The sequence below is a fragment of the Bufo gargarizans genome, chromosome 6 (assembly GCF_014858855.1).
Source record: "Bufo gargarizans isolate SCDJY-AF-19 chromosome 6, ASM1485885v1, whole genome shotgun sequence".
Lineage (NCBI taxonomy): Eukaryota > Metazoa > Chordata > Amphibia > Anura > Bufonidae > Bufo > Bufo gargarizans.
The window spans coordinates 345945289-345970760 of record NC_058085.1 but is presented as its reverse complement, the minus strand read 5'-3'; the positions used below and the strand labels follow the sequence as shown (position 1 = coordinate 345970760).

At 44.5% G+C, this 25472-nt stretch overlaps 1 protein-coding gene across 1 annotated transcript in view; it reads left to right on the top strand.

The window, feature by feature from the left end:
• The window catches only part of LOC122941130 (ATP-binding cassette sub-family C member 2-like), a 143278-nt gene that overhangs the window by 31045 nt on the left and 86761 nt on the right, over window positions 1-25472 (top strand). Inside the window, exons 7-9 of the mRNA XM_044298156.1 lie at window positions 14219-14447; window positions 14859-15028; window positions 25140-25317. Of these exons, the coding sequence (XP_044154091.1) occupies window positions 14219-14447; window positions 14859-15028; window positions 25140-25317 (577 nt within the window). The remainder of the gene's footprint in view (window positions 1-14218; window positions 14448-14858; window positions 15029-25139; window positions 25318-25472) is intronic.

The window sequence follows — 25472 nt, the reverse complement described above, 5'->3', positions numbered from 1 at the left end:
CGCTTGATTGTTCGATGATCACGCTTCAGAAGCTTTGCAATTTTAAGAGTGCTGCATCCCTCTGCAAGATATCTCACTATGTTTGACTTTTCTGAGCCTGTCAAGTCCTTCTTTTGACCCATTTTGCCAAAGGAAAGGAAGTTGCCTAATAATTATGCACACCTGATATAGGGTGTTGATGTCATTAGACCACACCCCTTCTCATTACAGAGATGCACATCACCTAATATGCTTAATTGGTAGTAGGCTTTCGAGCCTATACAGCTTGGAGTAAGACAACATGCATAAAGAGGATGATGTGGTCAAAATACTCATTTGCCTAATAATTCTGCACGTAGTGTATAGGACCTATATGCAGACTGATCACCTGCATAAGTAGGTCTCCTCTCTTTTTAATTGTACGTTTTTATAACTTTCCTTCAGCTATATAAAGATATACACATTGATGCTCATCCTATATTGTGAATATTCTAACACCACGATTGATATACTGAGTGAGATTATTTTATTGATTCACTGAATGGTGCAATTCTATATGTAATAAATAACAGGTTATATACCATATACGTAATTGACTCTCCCTATATATACCCAGCCATCTGAGTGCCCTCCATTTTTTGAATTTATACCTTATGTAAAATAGTTTATGCTTCTTTATTATACTTACAAGATCATAATCTTGAACATCACATAGAACATATGATAAAGCCCGACCCGGTTTTCGAAGCATGTTTCATGTGATGTTCAAGATTACAATCTTGTAAGTATAATAAAGAAGCGTGAACTATTTTACATACGGGTCTGTGCTATGTTGATACTCTCTTTGAAGGCGTGAGAAGCATACCCACTTCTGCTCGTTGGTTCAGAGACTAAGAAGCTGCGAAGGAGGAAGGATAAGGAGGCGATTGGAAGAAGCAGCATAAAAAGAACCAGTGATTTTTGTATTACCCTTAAGTTTTCCTTTTTTGCAGCGCGGACCTTAATTCCTTTTTATACGTTTTGGACTGAAAGAAGTGGGGACCTACTTCTACAAAGGGACTGCAGCTAATATCAGCACGTGATCTAATGCACAAAACTTTTGTTTACCTGCTTCCCGGTGCGGGCTCCCCGCTCCTTCTCCTCCCAGCCCGCTATGCCCTGCTGCACTCCCTTGCCGAATAAACATCCAGTTTGACACCACCTGCAGCCAATCGCTGACCCCAGAGGTCACTAGCCCCCTCTGCGCCGTGTGACAATTTGTAGCCGGGCACCGCCATGGCCAGTGATTGGCTGCAGGCGGTATCAAACCAGGCCAGGAGGAGGAGTGAGGAGCCAATGCTGGGCAGATCAGTAAGCTTCCCTTTTACAGGTTCCATTTTCCCCATTCTTGCACAACCCCTTTAAGGGGTTAAACAAGATTATGTCCAGCAGTATTGATCCCCTTAAAACATAACTTTTACTAGTCAGATCATAAAAAAGGTACCACTGTGGTGGTTCACCAGTGTATAAGTGAAAAAGACAAACAACAATAATAGTAAATACAGAAATATGTCTGGGAGCTGGTCATACAGACTCCACTACAAGAGGGATGAGTGAACGCAAGGCAGCAAGTTGGGAGCAATGGGTATGCCTATACTCTCCCTATGCTCACCCTAGCTAAGACCTCAGCCCAGGGACGTCCCCTAATGGTGGAGACTCCCTGTCCTCGTTCCTGGGCTGACTGCCCTACGTTTACCCTCCTCTTTAAAGTTAACAAACAAATGCTCCACAGACCATAGGTAGGTGTGGTCATGTGTCCCTGGTAGGGAAAAAATCCCGACAGGGGCACTAGAATAGATGAGACCAATCACAATCAATGCAGTCAGGTGAATTGATATCACCTATACCATATAGAGTCAGACCCGGGTGCACCGGTTAATGCATTCCCAGGTTGGCTCTAAAAGAAGCCCCAACGCGTTTCCCCTATCACTAGGTTCATCAGGGGGCAAGTGTGGTCAAAGATACAACCATCACATACAAAAATGTATGGTCAAAAATACAACCATCACACAGAATAAGTTTAAAGATACTTATGATAGGATGAGGCAACAGGACCAGGGACGCAGAAGGTGTTTAGGCATAGGACCAGGGGCCAAATTGATATGTCCCACCTGTAAAAAATAAGAATGCTCTCAGTTCATGTACTAAACACAGTACAATACATTTATATCCCCTATGTCTCCTTCAGATCAGCACTTACTTAGTGTCCCGTGCAGTCAGGAGAGAGGAGCGCCCACATGATACGGGCCAATCCGTCACTTAGGGGTCTGTGAGCCAAAATTCAAGCATGGTGTGAGACACACTACATGCTACAGTGATATCTATTTACAATGAATTGTCCGCACTTACATTTAGGCCTGCGTCCTGGTATCGTCCTGTTCCTCCTCTCACTCATGCCCACACTCCCATTCCCTTAAATAGTTACCCATCAGCTGTGTCAGATTCATACTGATTAAAATCGCCAAAAGTCATGCCTCATATAGTTGAAAGTGCATACCGGAGCGTTCTGAGCCGGCCGAACCACGTGGAACGCACTCGGAGTTCACATCCGGTCGCGTGGAACGCATAGCTACGTCACTTCCGGTCCGTACGGCGCCCCATCCAGGTGGAACGCATGGGGCAGTCACATCCGGTTATATGGAACGCAGACTCACTCCCCATCCGTTCTATCAGTCAAATCGCTTCTAGTAAGCGCAGGTATCTTCACATTAGAGGCAAAGTGACACGATATTCAATACATGAAACCAGTCACTGACATATAGCATGGTGCTTATTATTCTAGCATTCTATTCGGGAAGGGGGCGGGGTCAAGGAGCTGTGGGTAATACAGTATTGTGCTTTTCACTGAGGGTGTATTCCTATTATAGAGGAAACACCTACAGCACATTGGATGAACAATGTGCAACCTGGATACTTTAAAGTAGTATCCTACTTATTTTTATCATGGCTATTGATGAAATAACCGAAGTGGCGCTACTTTATGGCAGGGGGATACAGGAAACGTACGACCTCAGAGATGAACGTCCCTAGTGGGAAGTAGATCATAAGAAACAGGAGAACGTAAGTCTCTCATTGATCCCTAGTGGTGCCTGGGATCTGAAGCGGTGAATCCACATGCATTCTTTTTGGAGGATTTTGCGGTCCCAATCGCCACCCCTTGGGGATAAAGGGATGGTTTCCAGGACCGAAAAACGTAAGCACTTAGGGTCGCCACCGTGCACATCAATTACATGTGACGCGACGGGTGTGATCTTTTTCTTCACCACGTCGTTCACGTGTTCACAAATTCGACGCCTGACCTCACGAATGGTCTTGCCTATGTAGTCCAGAGGGCAGGGGCATTGACACAGATAGACAGCACCCCTGCTTCTGCAGTTATAAAAATCTCTGATTTCATAGGTTTGACCGGTTACTGAACAGATGTTAGATTTAGCGGTAGATATAAACGCACAGGCTTTGCAGGAGCCACACTTGAACATCCCGCAAGGTTTCCGGTCCAGCCACGTGCCGGTTCCAGTTGGTGCAATGTAGTGGCTATGAACCAAGCGGTCTCTTATGCTCCTCCCCCGCCTATAAGTAACACTCGGTTGCTTAGTCAGTACATCTTGCAGGTCAGGATCCATGTGGAGAATCGGCCAGTACCTTTTCAGGACTGACATTACTTCCACATTTGCACAATCAAATACAGATATTAGGCGTATAGGTTGTTGTACACTCTTAACCTTCGGTTTTGGGGCAAGTAATTCGGTGCGCTCCCTGCTTGCAGCGTTCCGAAACGCCCCCCCGAGGACTGTTTGAGGATATCCCCTCTCTCTGAATCTCATCTGTAATTTCCTTGCCTCAATGTGAAACGCCTTACCCTCAGAACAGTTTCTCCGGGTCCTCAAATACTGACCCTTTGGTATGCCACGTTTAAGCGGTAGAGGGTGATGACTCTCCCAATGCAACAACGAGTTGGTCGCGGTATCCTTTCTGAATAGATTAGCAGTGAGTTTTTCTCCCTCCCTGGTTATCCGTACATCAAGGAAGGGGATAGAGTGATGGTCAAACTCAAAAGTAAATCGCAAACCAACATCGTTGTTGTTTAGGGACCCCACAAACTCCTGGAGCTCACCCGGCCCACCCCTCCAGATCACAAAAATGTCGTCTATATATCTTGTCCAGAAGGTGATCTTCTCGGACCACCACGTCTCTCTATCTGGAAACACGACGGTGTCCTCCCACCAGCCCAGGAAGAGGTTGGCATAGGTGGGGGCACAAGGGCTCCCCATTGCCGTCCCCCTGAGCTGGTGGTAGAACCGCGAGTTGAAGAGAAAAAAATTGTGGGTCAGGGTGAACTCCAGGAGTCCTGAGCACAAAGATGTTATGCGCCCTGCAATGGATGTCCCTCGTCTTCAGATAGTATTCAGTGGCAGAGATCCCCTTCGTGTGGGGGATCGAGCTATAAAGGGACTCGACATCTATACTTGCCAGTATGCAGTCCTTGTCCATATTGATCGCGTCGATCTTGCTGAGGAAGTCCATCGTGTCCCTCGTATATGAGGGTAAAGGACACGACGAACTCCCTCAGCACACGATCGACGTAGATCCCACAGTTCTGGGTCAGGGAGTTGACCCCGGAGACAATGGGGCGCCCCTTGAGGGGTGTGACCCCCTTATGGATTTTGGGTAATCCGTAGAAGGTAGCAATGGTGGAGTGAGCGGGAAGGAGAAAATTGTACTCAGCCGCCGAAATCAATCTGTCTACCTAGAGCGTCAGTCAAGATGATCTTCAGCTCCTCGTAGAAGGTGGTCAGGGGATTCGTATCTAATACCCTATAACCTTCCCTATCTTTCAGAAGATTCAGACACATAGTCTGGTACGCTACATGGTCAAGAATGACCAAATTGCCACCCTTATCAGAGGGTTTGATGATTATAGATTTATCTTTCTCAAGGGCAGTCAAGGCCGACATCTCCATTCGAGACAGATTGAAGTGGCGGGGAGAATGTCTCCCCGCCACAAAGCCGACAGAACCTGAAGGATGGGCTCCAAGTTGTGAACTTATCATCTCGGTCCCTAAGTGTACTTGAATTAGGGGTACTGAGTAGGGGGCTGTCATTTGTTCCATCCACCAATTTCTGTCTGTTCACGTGGATCAAGGACCTGAACCTATTTGCCAGACGCCTTAAGTGGCATAAATTCTTTAGGGATAATGATAGACAAACCTGTGCCAGACTCGGCCTGAGCGAGTGTGATCTTGCCTCTTTGCAGACCCTCTGTGAATTGGGGGAGGAAGGTAGCCGGTGCCCAGGTCAGGGACCATATACCAATCTCAAACCAATAAGTACCAAGATGCCTCCACCCATAAAATATGAATGTGTGGATATATTTATGCAAATGGTGACGAGTGAGCTGGAGAGATTCGAGGGAATGTCTCCCCGCCACTTCAATCTGTCTCGAATGGAGATGTCGGCCTTGACTGCCCTTGAGAAAGATAAATCTATAATCATCAAACCCTCTGATAAGGGTGGCAATTTGGTCATTCTTGACCATGTAGCGTACCAGACTATGTGTCTGAATCTTCTGAAAGATAGGGAAGGTTATAGGGTATTAGATACGAATCCCCTGACCACCTTCTACGAGGACCTGAAGATCATCTTGACTGACGCTCTGGTAGACAGATTGATTTCGGCGGCTGAGTACAATTTTCTCCTTCCCGCTCACTCCACCATTGCTACCTTCTACGGATTACCCAAAATCCATAAGGGGGTCACACCCCTCAAGGGGCGCCCCATTGTCTCCGGGGTTAACTCCCTGACCCAGAACTGTGGGATCTACGTCGATCGTGTGCTGAGGGAGTTCGTCGTGTCCTTACCCTCATATACGAGGGACACGATGGACTTCCTCAGCAAGATCGACGCGATCAATATGGACAAGGACTGTATACTGGCAAGTATAGATGTCGAGTCCCTTTATAGCTCGATCCCCCACACGAAGGGGATCTCTGCCACTGAATACTATCTTAAGACGAGGGACATCCATTGTAGGGCGCATAACATTTTTGTGCTCAGACTCCTGGAGTTCACCCTGACCCACAATTTTTTTCTCTTCAACTCGCGGTTCTACCACCAGCTCAGGGGGACGGCAATGGGGAGCCCTTGTGCCCCCACCTATGCCAACCTCTTCCTGGGCTGGTGGGAGGACACCGTCGTGTTTCCAGATAGAGAGACGTGGTGGTCCGAGAAGATCACCTTCTGGACAAGATATATAGACGACATTTTTGTGATCTGGAGGGGTGGGCCGGGTGAGCTCCAGGAGTTTGTGGGATCCCTAAACAACAACGATGTTGGTTTGCGATTTACTTTTGAGTTTGACCATCACTCTATCCCCTTCCTTGATGTACGGATAACCAGGGAGGGAGAAAAACTCACTGCTAATCTATTCAGAAAGGATACCGCGACCAACTCGTTGTTGCATTGGGAGAGTCATCACCCTCTACCGCTTAAACGTGGCATACCAAAGGGTCAGTATTTGAGGACCCGGAGAAACTGCTCTGAGGGTAAGGCGTTTCACATTGAGGCCAAGAAATTACAGACGAGATTCAGAGAGAGGGGATATCCTCAAACAGTTCTTGGGGGGGCGTTTCGGAACGCTGCAAGCAGGGAGCGCACCGAATTACTTGCCCCAAAACCGAAGGTTAAGAGTGTACAACAACCTATACGCCTAATATCTGTATTTGATTGTGCAAATGTGGAAGTAATGTCAGTCCTGAAAAGGTACTGGCCGATTCTCCACATGGATCCTGACCTGCAAGATGTACTGACTAAGCAACCGAGTGTTACTTATAGGCGGGGGAGGAGCATAAGAGACCGCTTGGTTCATAGCCACTACATTGCAGCCAACTGGAACCGGCACGTGGCTGGACCGGAAACCTTGCGGGATGTTCAAGTGTGGCTCCTGCAAAGCCTGTGCGTTTATATCTACCGCTAAATCTAACATCTGTTCAGTAACCGGTCAAACCTATGAAATCAGAGATTTTTATAACTGCAGAAGCAGGGGTGCTGTCTATCTGTGTCAATGCCCCTGCCCTCTGGACTACATAGGCAAGACCATTCGTGAGGTCAGGCGTCGAATTTGTGAACACGTGAACGACGTGGTGAAGAAAAAGATCACACCCGTCGCGTCACATGTAATTGATGTGCACGGTGGCGACCCTAAGTGCTTACGTTTTTCGGTCCTGGAAACCATCCCTTTATCCCCAAGGGGTGGCGATTGGGACCGCAAAATCCTCCAAAAAGAATGCATGTGGATTCACCGCTTCAGATCCCAGGCACCACTAGGGATCAATGAGAGACTTACGTTCTCCTGTTTCTTATGATCTATTTCTCACTAGGGATGTTCATCCCTGAGGTCGTACGTTTCCTGTATCCCCCTGCCATAAAGTAGCGCCACTTCGGTTATTTCATCAATAGCCATGATAAAAATAAGTAGGATACTACTTTAAAGTATCCAGGTTGCACATTGTTCATCCAATGTGCTGTAGGTGTTTCCTCTATAATAGGAATACACCCTCAGTGAAAAGCACAATACTGTATTACCCACAGCTCCTTGACCCCGCCCCCTTCCCGAATAGAATGCTAGAATAATAAGCACCATGCTATATGTCAGTGACTGGTTTAATGTATTGAATATCGTGTCACTTTGCCTCTAATGTGAAGATACCTGCGCTTACTAGAAGCGATTTGACTGATAGAACGGATGGGGAGTGAGTCTGCGTTCCATATAATCGGATGTGACTGCCCCATGCGTTCCACCTGGATGGGGCGCCGTACGGACCGGAAGTGACGTAGCTATGCGTTCCACGCGACCGGATGTGAACTCCGAGTGCGTTCCACGTGGTTCGGCCGGCTCAGAACGCTCCGGTATGCACTTTCAACCATATGAGGCATGACTTTTGGCGATTTTAATCAGTATGAATCTGACACAGCTGATGGGTAACTATTTAAGGGAATGGGAGTGTGGGCATGAGTGAGAGGAGGAACAGGACGATACCAGGACGCAGGCCTAAATGTAAGTGCGGACAATTCATTGTAAATTGATATCACTGTAGCATGTAGTGTGTCTCACACCATGCTTGAATTTTGGCTCACAGACCCCTAAGTGACGGATTGGCCCGTATCATGTGGGCGCTCCTCTCTCCTGACTGCACGGGACACTAAGTAAGTGCTGATCTGAAGGAGACATAGGGGATATAAATGTATTGTACTGTGTTTAGTACATGAACTGAGAGCATTCTTATTTTTTACAGGTGGGACATATCAATTTGGTCCCGGGTCCTATGCCTAAACACCTTCTGCGTCCCTGGTCCTGTTGCCTCATCCTATCATAAGTATCTTTAAACTTATTCTGTGTGATGGTTGTATTTTTGACCATACATTTTTGTATGTGATGGTTGTATCTTTGACCACACTTGCCCCCTGATGAACCTAGTGATAGGGGAAACGCGTTGGGGCTTCTTTTAGAGCCAACCTGGGAATGCATTAACCGGTGCACCCGGGTCTGACTCTATATGGTATAGGTGATATCAATTCACCTGACTGCATTGATTGTGATTGGTCTCATCTATTCTAGTGCCCCTGTCGGGATTTTTTCCTTACCAGGGACACATGACCACACCTACCTATGGTCTGTGGAGCATTTGTTTGTTAACTTTAAAGAGGAGGGTAAACGTAGGGCAGTCAGCCCAGGAACGAGGACAGGGAGTCTCCACCATTAGGGGACGTCCCTGGGCTGAGGTCTTAGCTAGGGTGAGCATAGGGAGAGTATAGGCATACCCATTGCTCCCAACTTGCTGCCTTGCGTTCACTCATCCCTCTTGTAGTGGAGTCTGTATGACCAGCTCCCAGACATATTTCTGTATTTACTATTATTGTTGTTTGTCTTTTTCACTTATGCACTGGTGAACCACCACAGTGGTACCTTTTTTATGATCTGACTAGTAAAAGTTATGTTTTAAGGGGATCAATACTGCTGGACACAAACTGTGAACTTTAGATCCTTTTTCATTGATCTATATTGAATAAGCTGGACATTTATTCTTAGAAACATTATGGCAAATTTTTTATCTGGCACTTTATTTACCGATGCCCTATTGAAAGAAGCGCAGGATATCTTTTCTGACAGAGAGATTCCGGGACTTAGTACATCAGCCTCATGCAAACAGGTCTTTTGGGACCTTTATAATAAATACAAAGACAACATTAAATCCTGGTGGGAGATACGTTGTTTCGAGAGTTACTTGGAACACAAGATAGTCCCTAAAGGACTCCGCCTCCAGGTTAAACCGGCAGAACGTATTGTATCACCATCCCTTATAAAGAGGTGGGAGGAACAACTGACACTCAGTTCACTGACCCTCATGCAAATCCTCCTTGATGAGGAGAAACTGATGTTTGAAAAAACATCTGCCAGCCTTCAGGAACAAATTGATCTTGCCCTCACCTATAAAGACGACCCAGATTTCCCTAGACGGGAAGCTTCTCTCCAAGTGTCGGTTGAAAGGTTTCAAACTGTCATAAAAGAAAGAAAGCATAGACAGTTTCTTCGTGACCTCTCGGAATTTAGAGAAAATAGGGCCTATCAACAACAACCCACTGGCTCCGCACCTCTGGTGTCTGAGGTGTCCACATCGGAGGTGGACTCCTCTGACACCGAATTATCAGGTGGGAACTATAGGGGAAGAGGTTCGACACAGACTGGGAGAAGGGGTAGACGACGATGGCAGAAGGGAGGAACAAACGGGAGGGGTCGTCCGGGGGGGGTAAATTACTCCACCGGGCCTGTACCCTATCCCTCTGGCTCATCATTGCAAACATCTGGTGCTGCCTCCAACAACTTCCCGCCGTCACACTCCCCTGTATGCGCCTCGGGGTCTTTTTTAGAGAAAAGTCAGATACCTTACAACCTTCGGGGGGGGAACAAAGCCGACAGAACCTGAAGGATGGGCTCCAAGTTGTGAACTTATCATCTCGGTCCCTAAGTGTACTTGAATTAGGGGTACTGAGTAGGGGGCTGTCATTTGTTCCAACCACCAATTTCTGTCTGTTCACGTGGATCAAGGACCTGAACCTATTTGCCAGACGCCTTAAGTGGCATAAATTCTTTAGGGATAATGATAGACAAACCTGTGCCAGACTCGGCCTGAGCGAGTGTGATCTTGCCTCTTTGCAGACCCTCTGTGAATTGGGGGAGGAAGGTAGCCGGTGCCCAGGTCAGGGACCATATACCAATCTCAAACCAATAAGTACCAAGATGCCTCCACCCATAAAATATGAATGTGTGGATATATTTATGCAAATGGTGACGAGTGAGCTGGAGAGATTCGAGGGAATGTCTCCCCGCCACTTCAATCTGTCTCGAATGGAGATGTCGGCCTTGACTGCCCTTGAGAAAGATAAATCTATAATCATCAAACCCTCTGATAAGGGTGGCAATTTGGTCATTCTTGACCATGTAGCGTACCAGACTATGTGTCTGAATCTTCTGAAAGATAGGGAAGGTTATAGGGTATTAGATACGAATCCCCTGACCACCTTCTACGAGGACCTGAAGATCATCTTGACTGACGCTCTGGTAGACAGATTGATTTCGGCGGCTGAGTACAATTTTCTCCTTCCCGCTCACTCCACCATTGCTACCTTCTACGGATTACCCAAAATCCATAAGGGGGTCACACCCCTCAAGGGGCGCCCCATTGTCTCCGGGGTTAACTCCCTGACCCAGAACTGTGGGATCTACGTCGATCGTGTGCTGAGGGAGTTCGTCGTGTCCTTACCCTCATATACGAGGGACACGATGGACTTCCTCAGCAAGATCGACGCGATCAATATGGACAAGGACTGTATACTGGCAAGTATAGATGTCGAGTCCCTTTATAGCTCGATCCCCCACACGAAGGGGATCTCTGCCACTGAATACTATCTTAAGACGAGGGACATCCATTGTAGGGCGCATAACATTTTTGTGCTCAGACTCCTGGAGTTCACCCTGACCCACAATTTTTTTCTCTTCAACTCGCGGTTCTACCACCAGCTCAGGGGGACGGCAATGGGGAGCCCTTGTGCCCCCACCTATGCCAACCTCTTCCTGGGCTGGTGGGAGGACACCGTCGTGTTTCCAGATAGAGAGACGTGGTGGTCCGAGAAGATCACCTTCTGGACAAGATATATAGACGACATTTTTGTGATCTGGAGGGGTGGGCCGGGTGAGCTCCAGGAGTTTGTGGGGATCCCTAAACAACAACGATGTTGGTTTGCGATTTACTTTTGAGTTTGACCATCACTCTATCCCCTTCCTTGATGTACGGATAACCAGGGAGGGAGAAAAACTCACTGCTAATCTATTCAGAAAGGATACCGCGACCAACTCGTTGTTGCATTGGGAGAGTCATCACCCTCTACCGCTTAAACGTGGCATACCAAAGGGTCAGTATTTGAGGACCCGGAGAAACTGCTCTGAGGGTAAGGCGTTTCACATTGAGGCCAAGAAATTACAGACGAGATTCAGAGAGAGGGGATATCCTCAAACAGTTCTTGGGGGGGCGTTTCGGAACGCTGCAAGCAGGGAGCGCACCGAATTACTTGCCCCAAAACCGAAGGTTAAGAGTGTACAACAACCTATACGCCTAATATCTGTATTTGATTGTGCAAATGTGGAAGTAATGTCAGTCCTGAAAAGGTACTGGCCGATTCTCCACATGGATCCTGACCTGCAAGATGTACTGACTAAGCAACCGAGTGTTACTTATAGGCGGGGGAGGAGCATAAGAGACCGCTTGGTTCATAGCCACTACATTGCACCAACTGGAACCGGCACGTGGCTGGACCGGAAACCTTGCGGGATGTTCAAGTGTGGCTCCTGCAAAGCCTGTGCGTTTATATCTACCGCTAAATCTAACATCTGTTCAGTAACCGGTCAAACCTATGAAATCAGAGATTTTTATAACTGCAGAAGCAGGGGTGCTGTCTATCTGTGTCAATGCCCCTGCCCTCTGGACTACATAGGCAAGACCATTCGTGAGGTCAGGCGTCGAATTTGTGAACACGTGAACGACGTGGTGAAGAAAAAGATCACACCCGTCGCGTCACATGTAATTGATGTGCACGGTGGCGACCCTAAGTGCTTACGTTTTTCGGTCCTGGAAACCATCCCTTTATCCCCAAGGGGTGGCGATTGGGACCGCAAAATCCTCCAAAAAGAATGCATGTGGATTCACCGCTTCAGATCCCAGGCACCACTAGGGATCAATGAGAGACTTACGTTCTCCTGTTTCTTATGATCTACTTCCCACTAGGGACGTTCATCTCTGAGGTCGTACGTTTCCTGTATCCCCCTGCCATAAAGTAGCGCCACTTCGGTTATTTCATCAATAGCCATGATAAAAATAAGTAGGATACTACTTTAAAGTATCCAGGTTGCACATTGTTCATCCAATGTGCTGTAGGTGTTTCCTCTATAATAGGAATACACCCTCAGTGAAAAGCACAATACTGTATTACCCACAGCTCCTTGACCCCGCCCCCTTCCCGAATAGAATGCTAGAATAATAAGCACCATGCTATATGTCAGTGACTGGTTTCATGTATTGAATATCGTGTCACTTTGCCTCTAATGTGAAGATACCTGCGCTTACTAGAAGCGATTTGACTGATAGAACGGATGGGGAGTGAGTCTGCGTTCCATATAACCGGATGTGACTGCCCCATGCGTTCCACCTGGATGGGGCGCCGTACGGACCGGAAGTGACGTAGCTATGCGTTCCACGCGACCGGATGTGAACTCCGAGTGCGTTCCACGTGGTTCGGCCGGCTCAGAACGCTCCGGTATGCACTTTCAACCATATGAGGCATGACTTTTGGCGATTTTAATCAGTATGAATCTGACACAGCTGATGGGTAACTATTTAAGGGAATGGGAGTGTGGGCATGAGTGAGAGGAGGAACAGGACGATACCAGGACGCAGGCCTAAATGTAAGTGCGGACAATTCATTGTAAATAGATATCACTGTAGCATGTAGTGTGTCTCACACCATGCTTGAATTTTGGCTCACAGACCCCTAAGTGACGGATTGGCCCGTATCATGTGGGCGCTCCTCTCTCCTGACTGCACGGGACACTAAGTAAGTGCTGATCTGAAGGAGACATAGGGGATATAAATGTATTGTACTGTGTTTAGTACATGAACTGAGAGCATTCTTATTTTTTACAGGTGGGACATATCAATTTGGTCCCTGGTCCTATGCCTAAACACCTTCTGCGTCCCTGGTCCTGTTGCCTCATCCTATCATAAGTATCTTTAAACTTATTCTGTGTGATGGTTGTATTTTTGACCATACATTTTTGTATGTGATGGTTGTATCTTTGACCACACTTGCCCCCTGATGAACCTAGTGATAGGGGAAACGCGTTGGGGCTTCTTTTAGAGCCAACCTGGGAATGCATTAACCGGTGCACCCGGGTCTGACTCTATATGGTATAGGTGATATCAATTCACCTGACTGCATTGATTGTGATTGGTCTCATCTATTCTAGTGCCCCTGTCGGGATTTTTTCCCTACCAGGGACACATGACCACACCTACCTATGGTCTGTGGAGCATTTGTTTGTTAACTTTAAAGAGGAGGGTAAACGTAGGGCAGTCAGCCCAGGAACGAGGACAGGGAGTCTCCACCATTAGGGGACGTCCCTGGGCTGAGGTCTTAGCTAGGGTGAGCATAGGGAGAGTATAGGCATACCCATTGCTCCCAACTTGCTGCCTTGCGTTCACTCATCCCTCTTGTAGTGGAGTCTGTATGACCAGCTCCCAGACATATTTCTGTATTTACTATTATTGTTGTTTGTCTTTTTCACTTATACACTGGTGAACCACCACAGTGGTACCTTTTTTATGATCTGACTAGTAAAAGTTATGTTTTAAGGGGATCAATACTGCTGGACACAAACTGTGAACTTTAGATCCTTTTTCATTGATCTATATTGAATAAGCTGGACATTTATTCGTTAAACAAGATTACACAAACAATTGCTTCATTCTTTTTCTTATAGATGGGCTGGAGGAATCATAATGGCTTTAAAAGTACACACACCATTTAAGGTCAACTTGAATGGTCTCCATTGTTATATCTCACACTTTAACCGTTAACACTTTGGTTCGTGCAGCATAATTGTTAAAGGGTACAGAAGACATTTAGTCATGGAAGATCTCTGGGAACTGAGCAAAGAAAATCAGACCCAACACATCTACGAAGCATTCGACAAAACGATGAAGGTGGAAGTGGCAAAAGCAAGGAAAGCTCTGGAGAAACGTAGGAATAAGAGGAAACAGCAGGACGGAGCTATTGAAATGAACGGGCTGAGCAAGGTGCACAGCCAGGACATACTGGTCGAGGTAAGATCCTGAACATACTCCCTGTTGTGTGGGCCACTGTTTGTCTATAGAGGTGTTCATGTTCATTGGGATCTATGTACTACAACTATACCGATCCATCATAGAACCATATTTACCAACATCCTTGTTAAAATATTTGTGTCATTTAAGCCCTGCCACCAGGAATGCCCACAAACCTGGCAGGACTGTCCACTTATGGACAGGATCTATTCAAGCCCTACCCATTTTTGACCAGAGAAAGCCAGGAGAGTCTCTAAAAATTAGGGACATTCCCTGCAAATTTGGGACTGTTGGCAACTATTCATAACTATGGAAGCAGTACATCCCTTAAAACCCCCACCCACCATATCAACCTCCTTTTAACTTTTATTTCCTGCTTCATTATCTGAATTTTTCTTTGTCACTTTCTAGGAAAAAAAGAAGAAAAAGAAAAAAGAGTGTGTATCTGGAACATCTAAAGATTTCCCCAAATCCTGGCTATATAAGACCTTGATTAAAACAAATGCCAATATCCTCCTACAATCGGCTTTCTTTAAACTCGTTCATGACCTCTTAGTGTTTGTCAACCCCCAGATCTTGAAGTAAGATTTGTTTTCCCCTTTTTTTCTCTTTCACTGTCTTTATATTGGGGACAGTCAACCATAAACGGCAGCTTGTGTGTGCTGAGGAATCTGCCAGACATTTATAGGGGTTTCTGGATAAAGAAAAAGGGTCTATTTATTTTATTTTTTTATACAAACCGGATTCCCAAAAAGTTGGGACACTAAACAAATTGTGAATAAAAACTGAATGCAATGATGTGGAGATGGCAAATGTCAATATTTTATTTGTAATAGAACGTAGATGACAGATCAAACGTTTAATCCGAGTAAATGTATAATTTTAAAGGAAAAATACGTTGATTCAAATTTTCACGGTGTCAACAAATCCCCAAAAAGTTGGGACAAGTAGCAATAAGAGGCTGGAAAAAGTAAATTTGAGCATAACGAAGAGCTGGAAGACCAATTAACACTAATTAGGTCAATTGGCAACATGATTGGGTATAAAAAGAGCTTCTCAGAGTGGCAGTGTCTCTCAGAAGCCAAGATGGGTAGAGGATCACCAATTCCCACAATGTTGTGCAGAAAGATAGTGGAGCAATATCAGAAAGGTGTTACCCAGTGAAAAATTGCAAAGACTTTGCATCTATCATCATCAACTGTGCATAACATCATCCGAAGATTCAGAGAATCTGAAACAATCTCTGTGCGTAAGGGTCAAGGCCGTGAAACCATATTGGATGCCCATGATCTCCGGGCCCTTAAACGACACTGCACCACAAACAGGAATGCTACTGTAAAGGAAATCACAGAATGGGCTCAGGAATACTTCCAGAAACCATTGTCAGTGAACACAATCCACCGTGCCATCCACCATTGCCAGCTGAAACTCTACAGTGCAAAGAAGAAGCCATTTCTAAACAAGATCCACAAGCTCAGGCGTTTTCACTGGGCCAGGAATCATTTAAAATAGAGTGTGGCAAAATGGAAGACTGTTCTGTGGTCAGACGAGTCACGACTCGAAGTTCTTTTTGGAAATCTGGGACGCCATGTCATCCGGACCAAAGAGGACAAGGACAACCCAAGTTGTTATCAATGCTCAGTTCAGAAGCCTGCATCTCTGATGGTATGGGGTTGCATGAGTGTGTGTGGCATGGGCAGCTTGCATGTCTGGAAAGGCACCATCAATGCAGAAAAATATATTCAGGTTCTAGAACAACGTATGCTCCCATCCAGACGTCATCTCTTTCAGGGAAGACCCTGCATTTTTCAACAAGATAATGCCAGACCACATTCTGCATCAATCACAACATCATGGCTGCGTAGGAGAAGGATCCGGGTACTGAAATGGCCAGTCTGCAGTCCAGATCTTTCACCTATAGAGAACATTTGGCGCATCATAAAGAGGAAGGTGCAACAAAGAAGGCCCAAGACGATTGAACAGTTAGAGGCCTGTATTAGACAAGAATGGGAGAGCATTCCTATTTCTAAACTTGAGAAACTGGTCTCCTCGGTCCCCAGACGTCTGTTGAGTGTTGTAAGAAGAGGGGGGATGCCACACAGTGGTGAAAAAGGCCTTGTCCCAACTTTTTAGGGATTTGTTGACACCATGAAATTCTGATTCAACATATTTTTCCCTTAAAATGGTACATTTTCTCAGTTTAAACTTTTGTTCCGTGATTTATGTTCTATTCTGAATAAAATATTAGAAGTTGGCACCTCCACATCATTGCATTCAGTTTTTATTCACGATTTGTATAGTGTCCCAACTTTTTTGGAATCCGGTTTGTAGTTATGGTACCACTTTTGTCCAATGACTGCAGCTCAGACCCAGCCAAATAAATGGGTCTAGCTGCAATACCCAGGACAACACATGGAGTAGAATGGCGCAGGCGTTTTTTTTTCAGAAAAATAGGAAGACCGTGTTTCTAATTCTGGAAAACCCCTTTAAATCTGCAGCAGCCTTCTTGTTATAGTTACTTCCATTGGAGTGATTCTAACAATAATCATTTCTACGACACTAATAATTAATATAAGTTCAGTTGTCCTCCTCTGTCAAGGTGATAACATTTTCTCAAAATTCTGGATGACAATATGACTTCCATAGGGTGTTTTACCCAATTTCTAGTACCCTAAATGCCAAAACTATCTAGTAAGGGTACATGCATATGTCCATGTAATGGATCTGTGTTGTATGGATGCATAGGTGGCCTTAGGGGTGTGCACAGAGCATGTAGCATTGTATAAGGTGGCACTATGAATGGGGGCACGGAGCATGTGGCACTATGAATGGGGGAACAAACTTTGTTTCTCTATCTATAGAGGGTAGTACCATTAAGGGCACTGTGTGCGTGGAGCATTATTTTTAGGGGGCAAAATATGGGGCAGAGTGTATGCTGCCATTATATTCAGGGCACACCATGTGGCACTGAGTGGAGTTTGTGTTAGTTAATATGGTACGTTGGAAGAGTTGGTAAAGTGAGAAGTCGAAGACATATGGGCGGCAAACTCTGCAGAGGCTGGGAGAAGCCAACTATGGTAGTGTGAACTGGATGGAAAGAAAAGGAGAAAAACTCTGGAGGTCACTAAATGTCAATGATTATTCTGTCACTGACTATCTGATTAGAGCTGTAGTCACTTGTATGGTCTACAGTGTGACGATGGGTGGTAGCATCCTCTTTTGTGAATCAACAACTACCAACATACCTTTACACCTGTTTAGGACATAGTGGGAGCTATAGTATTGCACTATACATGCTTGGTTTTTGTGTTTATGTAATGAGCTTGGTTCTGGTGTTGCAGTGGCTAGAAATGAATGTGCCCCTGTCACCACCAGACATCTGAGAAGCTCTGACAGATGTCTTTCTGAACCTCCTCCTTGAGCTTCCTTTTGTTTTGCTTTCATTTTCTCATCTCGTTAGCCTCTCTCAGCTGTCATGTAGTTGCACTGATTGCATCCCTTTAAATTCCTTCCCAGACTGCTTCACTTTGCGGTTCATATTCCTTCCTGGAGTGTGTGCATGCTGATCCTACTTCTGAGTCTTCTACAGATAAGTTTTGTTCATTCATTTGTGTCTTTTTGTTTGCTGGATCCCAGGTGACCCTGACTCCCTCCGTATCAAGTGTAGGGAGCCGGTGGCCGTGTCCCCTCACTATTATAGGGTGTTCAGGTGTTATACAGTCGAGGTACGAGGATATGCGATCATCTACCATTGGGATTTTCGCATAGGCTGAGCAGTCAGGGAGAGAGCCAGGTCTGATGCAGGGCTCTCCCTTTTGTTCCTTAGTTTTGGATCCAGTGAGTCGGATATTCATTTTGTGTCTTCTAGTTTCCTGTACACCTTCCGTGACAGCCCCACAGCAAATTTTGAATGGGGCCCCCCTCCCCCAGTAATTTTTTTGCAACCCCTTCCTTTCATGTCGCCCTTATGCCTGTGGCTAGTAAAGATCGCTCTCTCAGACTAGGCCCAGCAGCTGTTCCGTCCGTTTTCTACACAGTCTATACTGTCACTGTATATAATTTCATTGTGTAATACTGTTGAGGGGGCCCTGACAAATCTTTTAGTCCACTTGCCATAACAGACTGGTAGAGCATTTCTAACATTTTCCTGCACATATTAAATGACCTTAGTTTCTGTAGGAAGTGAAGTCTGCTCCCCCCCTTTTTGTAAACCCTCTCCGTATTGCCCTTCCAGTCTAGTTTACTGTCCAAGTGGGCCCCCAAATATTTGCAACTCTCTTCCTGCTCCACTTCCTGACCCTCAATAGTGACAGGTAAATATCCGATCTTTCTCCTGCTATAGCTCGCCACTAACTTAGTTTTCTTTACGTTAAGTTGTAGATAGTTAGCCTGGCACCACTCAACAAAATCCGACACCAACTTCCTATACTCATCCTTACCCTGGCCCCCCCTAATACATCCAACTACCACAGAATCATCCGAGAATTTTTGCAGGTGGCAAAAATCAGATTTAGGGCTCATGCACACGACAGTTGTTGTTTTGCGATACGTTTTTCACGGATCCGTTAGTCGGTATCTGAGGGCCTTTTTTTTCTGTTTTGAGTCCCCATACGTTCCATTATGCCACAAGACATATCCTTATGGTTTCCGTTTGTGTTCAGTTTTTTGCGGATCGCATACGGACGAAAGAATGAGGCAATAAAGAGTTACAAATTTTTACCTCTGCCACTTCAAAACTTTAATTACAAACTGAAAGCACATGGCTATTGTGGGCCTGGCCTAAGAATCCACAGCACGGATCCGCAAAAAAACGGATGAAATACAGTGGTGGTCTGTATTTTCTGTGGACCCATTGACTTGAATGGAGCTACGGACTGTGATTTGAAGACAAAAATAGGAGATGCACTACTTGTTTGCGGAACGGAAATGCGGACATACGGACCCATTGAAATGAATAGTTCCGTATACGGTCTGCAAAAAAACGGAACGGACACAGAAAGAAAATAAGTTTGTGTGCATGAGCCCTTATACAGAAAATCGTCAGTATACAATGTGAAAAGAAATGGCGACAGAACAGTTCCCTGGGGGGCACCTACACTGCTCAATAACCTCAGTCGATTATCCAATTTTGTTATCCTTTCATCAACCTTCATATCAGTCATCTTCTTGCATAAAAAGAGTGGCTGTAAGGTATTAAACGCACTAGAGAAATCAAAGAATAATGCACACACAGGCTGATTGCATACATTTTACCCTTCATCTGACCACGGCATCTGATCAGTCCGGAAGCAGAAGTCACGTGCTTCCGCACCAGTAACAGCGTTCCCCGACTGAGATCGGGGAACAGGCTTCGGTGCCTATTTCAGGAAAATACCAATACAGGCCACTAGGTGGCAGCATTGTATTGTTATATTGAAAATGAAGTGTTCAATGATGGCTATATAGCCATCAATGAACACAATGAGCAATCTAATGATTGACAGTTATTTTAACCCAAGGTGACGTAAAAAAAAAGGGAAAAAAAAGTTTTTACAAATATAAAAAAATAAAAAACCTAAAAGTTCAAATCTCCCCTCCTTTTGTTAAAATAAAAATACTTAACCAATAAAAAAATAAACATCATGGGCATCGCCGTGTGTGAAAATGCCAATACAATTAAAATATAACAATATTAATGGCATACGGCAAATGGCGTAACGTGGAAAATAATTTAAAAACAGCCAATTTGCCATTTTATGTCACTTCAACTACCCAATAATTTTTTAATAAAAAGTGATCAAAAAGTCGCACACACTTCAAATCACTGAAATGAACAGATCGTCCAGCAAATAATGAGCCCTCACACAGCCATGTACACAACTACAAAAAAGTTATAGGGGTCAGAATATGGTTATAAATTATAATATAATTTTTTTTTTCCCTCAAAGAATACATTTTTTTTTTCAGTATTAAAACGCAGGAAAAATTATACATGTGTGATATCGTTGTAAGCATACTGACCTGGAGAATGAAGATAACAGGTCAATTTTACCACATAGTGTACAGTGTGAAAAAAACTAAAACCTTTATCAGAATTGTGTTTATTCCCAATTCTACCCCATTTGGAATTTCTTTTCTTCCTACTACATGGTATGCAATTATAAATGGTGCCATTAGAAAGTACAACTTGTCCCACAAAAAATAAGCCCTCATAAGGCTATGTGAAGGGAAAAATAAAACATTAGAATTATGGGAAGGCGGGGAGTGAAAAACGAAAATGCAAAAAAGGAAAATCCCAGGGTCCTCAAGGGGTTAAGGACATGCGGACTGAGTCCATCTGGCCCTGCTGCTTTGCCTATCTTCAGTTTCCTAAATTGTCCCCTCACATCATTTTGAGAGACCCTGAAATCAGCTAGCATTTATGTAATGAGCTTGGTATGGAACCACTACTACTGTATCTTAAAGTTTTTTTTTTTTGGAATTAATACATTTTGAAAATAAAATTACTGAAAATACTTAATTATTACTTTATTAGTAATATATTCTCAAATAACTTTCATTAGTTATAATGGCTCATTTTGTCTGGGGAGCAATCATTAGGAGAAATAAAATGGCCGCTCTCCCATTAGTTCAAACACAACCTGTCCTAATCACAGAAGAGGACATGTTACTTCACAACACTGAGCTAAAGAGCTGCCTCATCCTCCTCTCTGCTCTGCTCTGGATTATGATCCTGACCACAGCTGAAAAGATGAATCTCTGTAGAAACGGAGATTATGAGGAGACATGAAGTACAGAGAGGAGGTGAAGATATGGCTGATGAGCAGCAGCACTTGTATGCAGTCTCCATTACCACAGTCTGTCCTGTCCGTCCTCTCTGTAGGAATGGAGTTCATGAGGAGACGTGAAGTGCAGCGATTCAGCTGAAGATCATATTAAAATGTATTCAGGATCACAATCCCTGACAAGTAGGAGAGGAGGATGAGGCAGCTCTTTGGCTCAGTATTGTGAAGTAACTCGTCTTCCTGTGTGATTAGGACAGATTTTGTGTGCACTAATAGGATGGCGGCCATTTTATTTCTCCTAATGATTTCTCCCTAGACAAAACGAGACATTATACATGACTAAAGGTATTTGGAAATATATTTATAATAAAGTAATATTAAAGTATTTTCATTTTCTGAGTTCCCGGAGAACCCCTTTAAATAGCAAACTGTGCATGCATGGTATCCTCTTCACCCACACCTATATCGAGAACGGAGCCCCGAAAGTGAAGGAAGAGCACACTGCGCATGCACAGCCGCCCTCCATTCATTTCTATCGGGCCATCGAAAATAGCCAAGCGCTGGCTCGGCTATTGCTATCTGCACCATAGAAATAAATGGGAGCATGGGCCGCGCATGCCCATTCAATTTTATGGGGGAGGCTCCCCGCTCTGTTCTCAATATAGCTGTGGGTCCCAGCGGTGGGACCCGTACCTATCAGACAATGGGGGCATACCCTAACGATATGCCCTCATTGTCTAAGATGGGAATACCCCTTTAAATATTGCTCTCTCAGACCAGGCCCAGCATGTGCTCTCTCTGTTTCCTACAGTGTCTCTGTACTATAATATTGCTGAGGGGCCCTGACCATAAAATCTTTTAGTCCTCCTCCCAGACTGGACCCTTCTGAGTTTGGGCCCCAAAGCATTTGCTTCCCCTGCTTCCCCTATAGCTACAACCTTTGTATATGTAGTCAGTGCAGTCCATCAGTTTACATTCATTTCTGTCATTTGATGGAGATGGTGCTTCCATTATTTTAATTGTTCTCCTTTGATAATGAACGGTTTCGTGATTATTGTTTTGTGCCTTTAAATATCTTGCAGTTGCTAAAAAGATATAAAATGTCCTGGTATACAGTCGCACAAAAAAGTATGTGAACCCTTTGGAATTATATGGATTTCTGCACAAATTGGCTTTAAAATGTGATCTGATCTTCATCTAAGTCACAACAATAGACAATCACAGTCTGCTTAAACTAAGAACACACCATGTAAGCATTCACAGTGCAGGTGGAAAAAGTATGTGAACCCCTAGACTAATGACATCTCCAAGAGCAAATTGGAGTGAGGTGTCAACTAGAGTCCAATCAATCAGATGAGATTGGAGGTGTTGGTTACAGCTGCCTTGCTCTATAAAAAAACACACACCAGTTCTGGGTTTGCTTTTCACAAGAAGCATTGCCTGATGTGAATGATGCCTCGCACAAAAGAGCTCTCAGAAGACCTACAATTAAGAATTGTTGACTTGCATAAGGCTGGAAAGGGTTAAAAAAGTATCTCCAAAAGCCTTGCTGTTCATCAGTCCACGGTAAGACAAATTGTCTATAAATGGAGAAAGTTCAGCACTGCTGCTACTCTCCCTAGGAGTGGCCATCCTGTAAATATGACTGCAAGAGCACAGCGCAGACTGCTCAATGAGGTGAAAAAGTATCCTAGAGTATCAGTTAAAGACTTACAAAAGTCTCTGGCATATGCTAACATCCCTGTTAGCGAATCTACGATACGTAAAACACTAAACAAGAATGGATTTTATGGAAGGATACAACAGAGGAAGCCACTGCTGTCCAAAAAAAACATTGCTACACGTTTACAGTTTGCACAAGAGCACCTGGATGTTCCACAGCAGTACTGGCAAAATATTCTGTGGACGGATGAAACCACACTATGTGTGGAGAAAAAGAGGCACAGCACACCAACATCAAACCCTTATCCCAACTGTGAAGTATGGTGGTGGGGGCATCATGGTTTGGGGCTGCTTTGCTGCGTCAGGCCCTGGACAGATTGCTATCATCGAAGGAAAGATGAATTCCCAAGTTTATCAAGACATTTTACAGGAGAACTTAAGGCCATCTGTCCACCAGCTGAAACTTAACAGAGGATGGGTGTTGCAACAGGACAACGACCCAAAGCATAGAAGTAAATCAACAACAGAATGGCTTAAACAGAAGAAAATACGCCTTCTGGAGTAGCCCAGTCAGAGTCCTGACCTCAACCCGATTGAGATGCTGTGGCATGACCTCAAGAAAGCGATTCACACCAGACATCCCAAGAATATTGCTGAACTGAAACAGTTCTGTAAAAAGGAATGGTCAAGAATTACTCCTGACTGTTGTGCATGTCTGATCTGCAACTACAGGAAACGTTTGGTTGAAGTTATTGCTGCCAAAGGAGGTTCAACCAGTTATTAAATCCAAGGGTTCACATACTTTTTCCACCTGCACTGTGAATATTTACATGGTGTGTTCAATAAAAACATGGTAACATTTAATTCTTTGTGTGTTATTAGTTTAAGCAGACGGTGATTGTCTATTGTTGTGACTTAGATGAAGATCAGATCACATTTTATGACCAATTTGTGCAGAAATCCATATCATACCAAAGGGTTCACATACTTTTTCTTGCAACTGTATATGTATATGTATGTTATATGTATGTGTGTGTGTATATATATATATATATATATATATATAATAATTTACCATACAACGTCCTGGTTATATACACTCACCTAAAGAATTATTAGGAACACCATACTAATACGGTGTTGGACCCCCTTTTGCCTTCAGAACTGCCTTAATTCTACATGGCATTGATTCAACAAGGTGCTAATAGCATTCTTTAGAAATGTTGGCCCATATTGATAGGATAGCATCTTGCAGTTGATGGAGATTTGAGGGATGCACATCCAGGGCACGAAGCTCCCATTCCACCACATCCCAAAGATGCTCTATTGGGTTGAGATCTGGTGACTGTGGGGGCCATTTTTGTACAGTGAACTCATTGTCATGCTCAAGAAACCAATTTGAAATGATTCGAGCTTTGTGACAAGGTGCATTATCCTGCTGGAAGTAGCCATCAGAGGATGGGTACATGGTGGTTATGAAGGGATGAACATGGTCAGAAACAATGCTCAGGTAGCCTGTGGCATTTAAACGATGGCCAATTGGCACTAAGGGGCCTAAAGTGTGCCCAGAAAACATCCCCCACACCATTACACCACCACCACCAGCCTGCACAGTGGTAACAAGGCATGATGGATACATGTTCTCATTCTGTTTACGCCAAATTCGGACTCTACCATTTGAATGTCTCAACAGAAATCGGGACTCATCAGACCAGGCAACATTTTTCCAGTCTTCAACAGTCCAATTTTGGTGAGCTCGTGCAAATTGTAGCCTCTTTTTCCTATTTGTAGTGGAGATGAGTGGTACTCGGTGGGGTCTTCTGCTGTTGTAGCCCACCTTTCTTTCCCATTCTGACATTCAGTTTGGAGTTCAGGAGATTGTCTTGACCAGGACCACAACCCTACATGCATTGAAGCAACTGCCATGTGATTGGTTGACTAGATAATTGCATTAATGAGAAATAGAACAGGTGTTTCTAATAATTCTTTAGGTGAGTGCATATAGAGATGTATCTGCAGATACCAATACATTGTACATTATACCTGGGAAAAATACTACTGACGTTTTTAGCCATAGAAAATCTTCCATTTACTAACATTGAACGCTATAGCTCAGTGGTTACAGTCTTTGCCTTCAGTGCAAAAGGTTGTTGGTTTCAGACCCGGCAGTTCCATCTCAATTTTTTATTTTTATTTTTCAGGGGAAATGCTACTTGATGTTACGGTATTTTAATGTATTGTAATGTGTCCTGTTGCTGATTTGCAGAGCGATGGTCTTATTCACATCCAACCCTGAGGAGTATCTATGGAAGGGATTTTTTTATGCGGCCTTGCTGCTGGTAACAGCTTTAATCCAGTCACTCTGCCTGCAGCAATATTTCCAGGGCTGCTTAGTCATGGGAATGAGAGTCCGTACAACACTAACCGCTGCCGTGTACAAAAAAGTGAGTATACATGATGAATGGTCTACAAGGTCTACACAAGCTTGTAAGGCAATTGCAATATAACTTCAGGGTTTCCCTACAGGCAACAATTGTGTCTTCAAAATCTATGGCACCTCTTAAAACAGAAGAATAGATCTGTCATTGACCCGTGGTCT